Source organism: Siphateles boraxobius, unplaced genomic scaffold (genome assembly GCF_051911475.1).
Source record: "Siphateles boraxobius isolate OS27281-9 unplaced genomic scaffold, OSU_SipBor_1 20, whole genome shotgun sequence".
NCBI classification, from domain to species: Eukaryota; Metazoa; Chordata; class Actinopteri; order Cypriniformes; family Leuciscidae; genus Siphateles; species Siphateles boraxobius.
In genome coordinates this window covers 6,971,778-6,981,678 of record NW_027508811.1, presented here as the reverse complement: position 1 = coordinate 6,981,678, position 9,901 = coordinate 6,971,778, and the positions used below count along the sequence as shown (strand labels likewise).

General features: G+C 38.8%; 1 protein-coding gene across 4 annotated transcripts in view; it reads right to left on the bottom strand.

Moving 5' to 3' along the window:
* Positions 1-16: 16 nt before the first annotated feature.
* map4k5 (mitogen-activated protein kinase kinase kinase kinase 5) overlaps positions 17-9,901 on the bottom strand; it is a 38,506-nt gene continuing 28,621 nt past the window's right edge. For all 4 annotated transcript variants that reach the window (XM_077236488.1, XM_077236490.1, XM_077236489.1 and 1 more), the window contains 13 exons: positions 9,769-9,810; positions 9,539-9,623; positions 8,808-8,887; positions 8,541-8,601; positions 7,993-8,107; positions 6,673-6,731; positions 6,476-6,579; positions 6,195-6,372; positions 5,961-6,029; positions 5,755-5,847; positions 5,578-5,648; positions 3,664-3,719; positions 17-948 (listed from right to left, as the gene is read on the bottom strand). In XM_077236488.1, the coding sequence (XP_077092603.1) occupies positions 861-948; positions 3,664-3,719; positions 5,578-5,648; positions 5,755-5,847; positions 5,961-6,029; positions 6,195-6,372; positions 6,476-6,579; positions 6,673-6,731; positions 7,993-8,107; positions 8,541-8,601; positions 8,808-8,887; positions 9,539-9,623; positions 9,769-9,810 (1,101 nt within the window). In that variant the 3' untranslated portion in view covers positions 17-860. The remainder of the gene's footprint in view (positions 949-3,663; positions 3,720-5,577; positions 5,649-5,754; positions 5,848-5,960; positions 6,030-6,194; positions 6,373-6,475; positions 6,580-6,672; positions 6,732-7,992; positions 8,108-8,540; positions 8,602-8,807; positions 8,888-9,538; positions 9,624-9,768; positions 9,811-9,901) is intronic.

Here is a 9,901-nt window from a genome sequence, read left to right as displayed (position 1 = left end):
AATCAAAAACATCCCAAAGTGTTAACAACTGCCTTTTTATTACAAAAGCTGCATACATAAAACTAAAGCAACGGAAACACTTGAGATATCACAGTAACCTCGCATCTCCCATGTTTTGTCATTTTTAAATATAAAAAGATCATGTACAAAAGTGCTTACATGGTGCAAGTATTGAATTAAAGTTGCTTTTAAAAGAGATAACTGATATTTTAAAATATTACTCAGCTGGAGAAAATAAAAGAGCTAAAAACAACAACAAAAAAACAAGGATAAAATGACCTGCAGCAGAAAAATATTCACTCAGTAACATGAGGGCAAGATGCTTCACTCACACGACTCCGCTGAATAAATAACACTCACTCACTCTCCCAAAACTCTCCCCATTAGGTGGCATGAAATTCTGACATTTTAAATCCACATTAACACAAAACCTCCAAAGTTAGTTACGTTTAATAAAACCATTCCCTTGTATGGCACTTTTTGAGCAGCAACGATCTTTGCTCAATGTTCTAATCTTTGCAGCTTTTTACATGTTTAGAATGATTACATTTAATAGGGTTATAAAAAAAAAAGAGTATTGAATACAGAGCACTATTGGCTTGCAGTTCTGGCGATTGGTTGCTTGATTTGCACAAATCTGACTGGCTGCTGTAGAACTGCATGATATTTGATTTTGAATGCCTGAAGTGTTGAGAAGTCCGGGGGTTACTTGCGGTGGGCGGTGTGTATGACATAAGGCTGCAGTGAGATTTAGCACTAAACACAGTCTGCTCATCAGCTCAGCTGTGGTTGTCCAGCATCTGTGCCGTTCCTGCGACGGCTCCAGGTGCAGCGTGCCTGAATGGCTGAAGGAGGTGGAGCTAATAACTGTTCTCATGTCCAGCCAGGATGTAGAGGTTACTGAGAGCGGTAGGGTTATCCGTAGGCCGGCTCTCCAAAACAACAACCCTAAAATGCACAGAAGCCCACAGATATTAACACACATACACTTGTCAGAAGCAACGCGTATCATATACAGTAGATGAGTGTAAAAGGGAGGAAGAAAAGCATGATTATGCGCATGTAGAGGGGTTGCGTGAGGATGGTGGTGTCCTCAGCAGCAGGCGACAGATGAAATTACAGCACACAGACACCAGCGTGGCACTACCAGCGTAAATAAAATATGGAGATCTCAGAGGGAGAGTGAAAGAGAGAGACAGAATGTGCTAAAGAGGGTCTTGTGGTGGTACAAGGCCATTGTGTCTGTGGTGTCAATTAGGGATGCAACAATACAGTTAGCCCACGGTTCAATAGATATCTCTGTTTTTTAACCACGGTTTTTGGTTCGGTTTGGTTCTGATGGCTTGGCATATCCATGTTTTTTGTTATTCTATGCTTAGGCAATAGAAACAGTAAGAGGTTAAGGAGAACAATTACTTTTATTGCAATACTCTTTCTATATTTTACTTAAAAGCAAATAAATTCCACCTGTACACATCCCTAGTATATTGTATAATATACAATTCACCTACGATACTGTTGCGTGCGTTTTCATAAAGGTCGAGATTTACCTCGGCACTGAAAAAAGTGGGAGACTAATCTGCAATGCAGATCGAACGCTTTCTTAAGGTGGCGAAAGCCCACAACTCCAATCATCGAAAACAGCTGCCCAAAACATCCCCACTGCCATTGATAATTCTTTGTCTCTGAGAACCAGTTGGGTATTTATACTGGAGGGAATCAGCGAGGGACTGTTGCTTTTTGGATGACTGTGTCAACTTCTCTGCCATCCTGCTTTCAGACAGTGATATTGCTGGGTGATGGCGCCGCAGATGTGCAGTCATGTTGGAAGCGTTTCCACTTGAGTAGGCGACACGTGTAAAACAATGCTTGCACAGTCATTTTCTGTTTATCGTTTTTCCTTCCTGTGCATTATAATCAACGGCAAAACCTAAATGTCTCGACACCATAGATTTGAAAAACGATGGTGCTTCCTCGTACTGCAGCCTCACTTCACCGCTCGCCATGTTAAAAGTGTGAAATCTGACACCAACGTTGCAAGCATGGTTAAGTGCCCCCTAACTTAAGTCGATAGTGATTAGACATTTACTCAAGGGGAGGGGTTTTCCTTATCTCAGCGGCAGCGCATATGCAAAGAAATTCGTAAGGTTCAATATTATACTGAGAATTGTGGCATCCCTAGTGTCAATGTATGATGATGTAAACACACACGGCACACAAGTAAAGCATTGAACGCATCAAAAAGTGGCTTCAGAAGTCATGCTTGTCAATGCTTGTTTTATTTTTCATTTCACTTTCTTACATTTGTTGATGTTGTACATTTATTTTTTTTGCCTTGTAAACTAAAACAAAATAGTTATTATTATGATATATATATATATATATAGTGCTGTCAATAGATAAAAAAATTAACTAGATTAATAAAAAAAAATTCTGATTAATCGCAATTAAAAACTTTTTTATGTTTTAACTTTTTAATATATTTTATAATGTAAAAATTTCACAATTAATCTCCAACTTAATGTAGAAACATTCATGTCGAAATATTTAATGGCATCTTTTTATGAATGAAGGCCAGTTTGTCTCAATATTTTTTCTTCTTCAATTTTAAACATTAAGTATAGCAATTCAACATTCCAGTGTAACTAAAAGCTAACAGGTTTTTTTTTACATTTGGAAATATACAGAAATTGAATAAAGTTATTAAACAGTCTGCACTGCATAAATTATAAATTAAATATAGATTAATCCTTATTAAAGCTACAAAAGTTCTTTAATCAAGAGCAGTGAGTAATTTTCTCTGTTACCTTTGATTAATATTAATGACAGACAGCATTAGTGGCTGCTGTCACTTTAATACCTGCCGCTGCTGCACATGATGCGGATCTGAACATGCATCCTATTTTCTCACAACTCTTTACATTCATTTAAGACTTTATTTAACTCTTTTAAGACAGCTCTTATGAGGATACTAGACAAAACAGACATTTTGGCATAATTGTTTGTGTTAAAGTTCGTTCAAGCGGGAAAGAGAACTCGATTCTGGCGCGCTGCCTGTTCGCACGATACTGGCGCACGTCTTTCTCTGCGTCGTGTGTGTCAGGAAAGTCATACAGCACGTTCTCTTTTGTCTTGTCACGCTTTAATGGTTCAAAAGCATTTGCATGAATAAGAGCATGATCATTATATACTGTAAGGCTAGCCAAAGGATGACAGAAAAAATTGTTAAAATATTTTTAACGTTAAAACTGAAATTGCATGCGTCAACGTTGACAGTACTAATAATAATATATATATATATATAGCTCAACTGGGACAGCAGAACAAAGTATCCTCATTGAGCCTGGGTGTTAAATTGGCAGACCTTATTTAACCCCGTACGTCACACAAAGCTCAGGTCCCCCCCCAATAAACCTGACCCAGGGCTTCCCTCACTATAGAAACAAACCCAGCCGGGACACCATGTTCTCCCTGTTGGCTTTTTTCCTCCACATGTCTCTATTTCTGTCCACTGAATGCACGGAATACAAAAATACTACATGCAGAGTTTCTGGGAAGACGTGAGAGCGGAGAGTAATGTTTCCAGGAGAAAAAATAATGAAAGGAAAAAAGGGGATGATGTAAGGCAAGAGAGAGAGAGAAATGATTTGATCTGTTTCTAACCTGTCTGATCCCAGGAGTCTGAAAACTCTGCTCGGGTCCGAAATCTCCTGTGTCACCTGCAAACGAGTGGAAATATTCTTTAATAAACAACTGTAGAACACCCGCTGAGATGTCCCAGCAATGTCCCTATTATAACACTGTTGTACAGTTATGCATATCAAAACAAAAGAGAAAAAAAAAAACAGGGAAAAAGAATTCAGATTGTAATCAAATTTTCATTTTTGTAGTATAAAAGGTATTAAACAATATATATATATATAATACTAAAAGTATAAAACCATCATATAACAATGAACTAGTTATAATAATGATTGGGTTTAAACACTAATAATGTGTATAATGTTTTCCCCAGCTCTGTTTCTTTCTACAGGTAGGCAGGTAGGTGATCTTTGTCAGAATATAATGTGGACCAGACTAAATAATATAGTCAAAGACCACAACCAACTACCACTTTTTCCCCACCGGACTAGTCGCACCGGGGCAAAATTGTGTTGTTGGAAAAAAAACAACAACAGATAAGTTGCATTTTATTATTTATTACATTCAGAAATAATGTAAAATACCAGTGCATAAAATAGCTTAAAGTGGTGTTCATATAAACAATATTTATTATAAATGCCAAACCTAAATTATTTTATGAAAGGAAAGTAACAGTGCTCAGAGACATAACTGTACAGTGGACACACCTCTACCGGGAGTCAGAGAACTCGCTGTAAACGTTCTCCTCTAGCTCAGGACTTCATGTCCACAATCAGCTCATTTAGTCTTTTTTATTTCATTAAGCGTCGTTTCACCTTTTCGTTAGTCTCGCACCAATTTCTCACTTACACACCTGCTGCACGGTTTGCCGTTTTCATTTGCATATGGTACAACAGTCAGTTTAAATTGAACTGTGTAACTTTTTCAGTTTTTTGTTGACTGCATTTTAGTGTTGTGATGAGGAGGCTGCAATGTCAGATTAGCAATGCTACAACTGATTAGTTTTTCGTGCATATTTGTGCCTAACTACTCCCATCTCAAAAACTTTCAACAATGGCTGAAAATATCACACGTGTCATGTTCCAAAACTACAAGGAGTGGCAAAGCAGGTGCACAACTTGGCAGGCTGTAAAGCTTGCCCCACACACACACACACACACACACACACACACACACACACACACACACACACACACACACACACACACACACACACACACACACACACACACACACACACACACACACACACACACACACACACACACACACACACACTCTTTAGAGGGGTGTAGGTGCTGAGTGCTTTTCAGTGGAGTCAGAGAGGAGAAAAACAGCTGAATAATTTAATCTATTACTCTGGCCAGCTGGAGCTTTCTGATTGTACATGAATTTTACATCATCCATCACACCCTGTCATCTGTCTCACACACTATCATATGTCATAAAGACAGTGCTTCACCTCCAGAAGACCTTTGGTCTTTTATTGTTAGACGCTATAGAGCCATGAAAGATCATCTCACACACATGACACAAATACATATATGTGCACAAGCATCTGCCAAATGCATAAATTATTAATTTATTTATTAAGTTTTATTATATAAAAATACCAATCAAAAGTTTGGGGTCAGCAAGTTATTTTTGAAAGAAGTCTATTTTTATTACCAAGGCTGCATTTATTAGGCAAACAAATACAGTAATTTTTTTTAGCATCATTACTCCAGTCTTCAGTGTCACATGATCCTTCAGAAATCTTTGCAATGTTTTTTTCAAATTATGTTTGTTCAATTTTGATCAATGTAATGCATCCTTGTCAGTCTTTTATTTTTTTTTTATCCCCAAACCTCAAACTTGTGTAATTTCTTTAATTTTAACCCATCCGTCTTGTTTTAAGGTGTTTAAGAGACACAGAGTGCCATTGTGTGCGTTTACCTCATTTGATTTGAAGTTCTTCCCCTGCATCCCATGTTTCCAAAAGGCCAGAACACTGTCCTGGAGACACACTGGCACAAACACACACATATAGGAGGTTAGGCACACACATCAAACACATACTAAATAACTAAAAAGCACATCACAGCTGGATAAAAGCAGAGGTGAATCTCTCACCTACAGAGTCGACGCAGAAATCAAAACTCAGCTCAGATGCCAGTTTCTTATTAGACTTCAGCTTTCCCTGCAAGTTCACTATTTTTACGTTCTCTAAACACACACAAGTATAGAGGAAAGACAACATTGGAAATCTTCAATAGCTAATGTATTTGCTACATTTTTGAAAAAAGGTTAATCAACATGTGCTCAAAGTTGCCACTTACTGTCCAGGCACACGAGTACGGTGTCTCTCTCTAACTGTGTCACATGGATTGTATCAACCTGGTTACCACCTACACCCAAATAAATACACATCAAATTTATAAATTTTGCTTAATAGGCCCATTTGACAGTTCACACCAGCAAGGACTGGGAGCAGGGCAAAGTGTGTGTGTGTGTGTGTGTGTGTGTGTGTGTGTGTGTGTGTGTGTGTGTGTGTGTGTGTGTGTAACCTATACCTGAGCCGATCTCAGTGAACCAGGACGAGCAGGAATTGAGGTTGATGGTCTGGAAGCGAACCAGCTGCCCGGGCTCTGTGCCCTGACTGACCGCCACACAGACCAGAGGATACTCCTGCTCAGGGACCACCAGCATCTCAAACACACGCAGCGGACTGGGCAACGGGAAATCAAAGTGCTGTGTGAGAGAGAGATTTCTTAATATTAATCTTCTTAATATAATATGCCATCTTTTTTCTTTATTCAGTCTTGATTTAATACAACTTTCCTTCGTGTCTAACCTTAATAAGCATGAATCTCTGCATGGGTTCGTACCACTGCAGCAAAACAATCCCTGACTGCAAAGCTCCGCAGAGATACTTGTGACCCGTGTACGGATTCCGCACTGACAGAGAGAGAAAGAGAGCAGGAGGTCAAACTCAATCGGAGTGTGTGTGTGTGTTTGCGTGAGTACTAGAGTGCATGTTTAAAGCTTTACCGATGCAACACTTGTGGCATCCCTTGGTGTCGGGGATCTTGGTGGTGAGAGCAAATCTCCTGTAAAGCAAACACCAGTGTTGTTATTATTAAATACATTTATTTTAAATACATTTCGGTAATTAAATAAAGCTGAAATAAAATAAACATATTATATGTAAAAAGTAGACATTAGACATGTTGCCTTAGAAACTAAATGAAATATGATAAGGTTCAAGTGCTAAAATTGAAAACGGAAATTAAAATAAATGAAGCTAAATATACTCTTACAAACAAAAACTAATTAAAAATATATAATCTTTATTTTAATCTATAAATATATACTATACAGCATACATAAAAAAAATGAATATATATACGTTTCCATAAGTAATCTTAGTTAATCTTAATTAAAAAAAATTGTGTGTGTGTGTACCTGGGCAGTATCCTGTCAGGGAATCTGTGTGTGTGTGTGTGTGTGTGTGTGTGTGTGTGTGTGTGTGTACCTGGGCAGTATCCTGTCAGGGAATCTGTGTGTGTGTGTGTGTGTGTGTGTGTGTACCTGGGTAGTATCCTGTCAGGGAATCTGTGGGTGTGTGTGTGTGTGTGTGTGTGTACCTGGGTAGTATCCTGTCAGGGAATCTGTGTGTGTGTGTGTGTGTGTGTACCTTGGTAGTATCCTGTCAGGGAATCTGTGGGTGTGTGGGTGTGTGTGTGTGTGTGTGTGTACCTGGGTAGTATCCTGTCAGGGAATCTGTGGGTGTGTGGGTGTGTGGGTGTACCTGGGTAGTATCCTGTCAGGGAATCTGTGGGTGTGTGGGTGTTTGTGTGTGTGTGTGTGTGTGTGTGTGTGTGTGTGTGTGTGTGTGTGTGTACCTGGGTAGTATCCTGTCAGGGAATCTGTGGGTGTGTGTGTGTGTGTGTGTACCTGGGTAGTATCCTGTCAGGGAATCTGTGGCTGTGTGTGTGTGTGTGTGTGTACCTTGGTAGTATCCTGTCAGGGAATCTGTGGGTGTGTGGGTGTGTGGGTGTGTGTACCTTGGTAGTATCCTGTCAGGGAATCTGTGGGTGTGTGGGTGTGTGTGTGTGTGTGTGTACCTGGGTAGTATCCTGTCAGGGAATCTGTGTGTGTGTGTGTGTGTGTGTGTGTGTACCTGGGTAGTATCCTGTCAGGGAATCTGTGGGTGTGTGTGTGTGTGTGTGTGTGTGTGTGTGTGTACCTGGGTAGTATCCTGTCAGGGAATCTGTGGCTGTGTGTGTGTGTGTGTGTGTGTGTGTGTGTGTGTGTGTGTGTGTGTGTGTGTGTGTGTGTGTGTGTGTGTGTGTGTGTGTGTGTGTGTACCTGGGTAGTATCCTGTCAGGGAATCTGTGGGTGTGGAATTGAGTGGCCAGTCCAGGTTTCCTGAGCTGTTCAAACAGCCCAATCAAATTATGGGTATACAACTGAAATGTCTTCCCTTTGAACGAGAGACAACACACATCAAACACATATAATACACAGGGTATGACTACACACAGGGTATGATATAATTCATAATTTGTGCTTATGAGAATGGAAAAAATGCCCCACAGAAATGAATAGTCATTACTCCCTGCACATAGAAAAGCTGAGCTGTAGTTACGCAAGTTGAACCAAAATCAGAATCAGAGAAAGAATGAGACTAGAAAGATGATGTGATATTAGCGGTGTGAGCGTGTGCCATAGAAGACAGAGATTTGACATTTTACCTTCTGATTATGGTGATTTAGGCATTAGATGAGCCAGCAAAGCAGTAAAATCAGCCGCGAACACAGAGAGAAACAGAAAGACAGACAGGGATCATGTAGGTCCTGCAGAGAATCTCAGTAACAGAAAGACAGAAGAGCTGCTCCCACATCACTCTCACTTACCTGATAAGGACATCAAATTATTATTGATTATGTACAGCCATGTGCATCTCCGTGGAAACAACTGAAACATATCAACACAGCGGTTTATGAGTTCATGGACCTGCTGGTATTTATGGGGTATGAATGAATGAATGAATGAGGCATTTATATAGTGCTTTCATATGTACTACTGTACACCCAAAGCACTTTACAATCATGTCGGTGTCTCTCCTCAACCACCACCAGACGCTAGAGAGCAACGGTGAGTGGCAAGAGTTTAAACAGTACCTGCTCCATGGTGGCTTCATGTAGCTCGTTCAGGTTCAGTGTGTAGATACCGTCTTCAGTGCCAAATATCAGATACTGGTCTAAAAATAACAACCAAAAAAATTAATGTTAACAGAGTTTTTTTTATTTATTTTTTATCAGTATCAGCTAATATTGTATTACAAACTGTAATTCAGTATTAAATGGATCAAAAGTGACAGCTGTTTTTTTGAACTTTCTGAAAAACATAAATCACAGTTTCTACAAAAATATTAAGCAGCACAACTGTTTGTGAGCACCAAATCACATAATAAAATGATAGAGTAATGGCTGCTAATAATTCAGCTTTACCATCACAGGAATAAATTAAATTTTAAAATATATTAAAATAGAAAACAGTTACTTTAAATTGTAATAATATTTAATAATTTTGTTTTTACTGTATTTGTATAAATAAACAGCCTTGGTGAACATAAGAGCCTTCTTTCAAAAACATTAAACAATTTTCAGCCCTTAAAAATCAACCCTATCCTTTACACTTAATTTAAAAAAGTACTAATTTTAATTTAAAAACACTGTAAATTTAACAAAGGTTTTACCAAATCTCAAAATCAATATCATTTTCATACTGTACATAATAATATTGTAATGCCTAAATTCCCTTGTAGCATTTAAAACTGATTAACTTAGTATGTATATATAAAAAAACTGATAAGGTAGTATCAGCCATATATCGGATTTCAGGAGTTTACCTTTGGTATCTGGGTGAATCCATGAAGTGGCACAGTTAATTTTAAGAGGACAACCATCAAAAACCTTTGAGAAACAAGCTCCCATCTGCAGACACACAGACAGGTAATATGTGAGATTATGGCAGTTATAAAACACAGAATTCAAATAAAGGACTGAGCAAATAGCTGTTGTATAATGAGATGGGCAGATATTAGCATTTAGTCAGCAAGTTATGTGTGATGTCACTCACCAGGACTTTGGGAGTGGGCGGTAGACCGTTAATAGCAGGTTTCTATAGAAAGGAAAAGAAAAAAATGAGTAGAGGAGCCACATTCTCTTCTTGCGTCACACTCCTCTTAACAGGACACACACCCACAAAGACT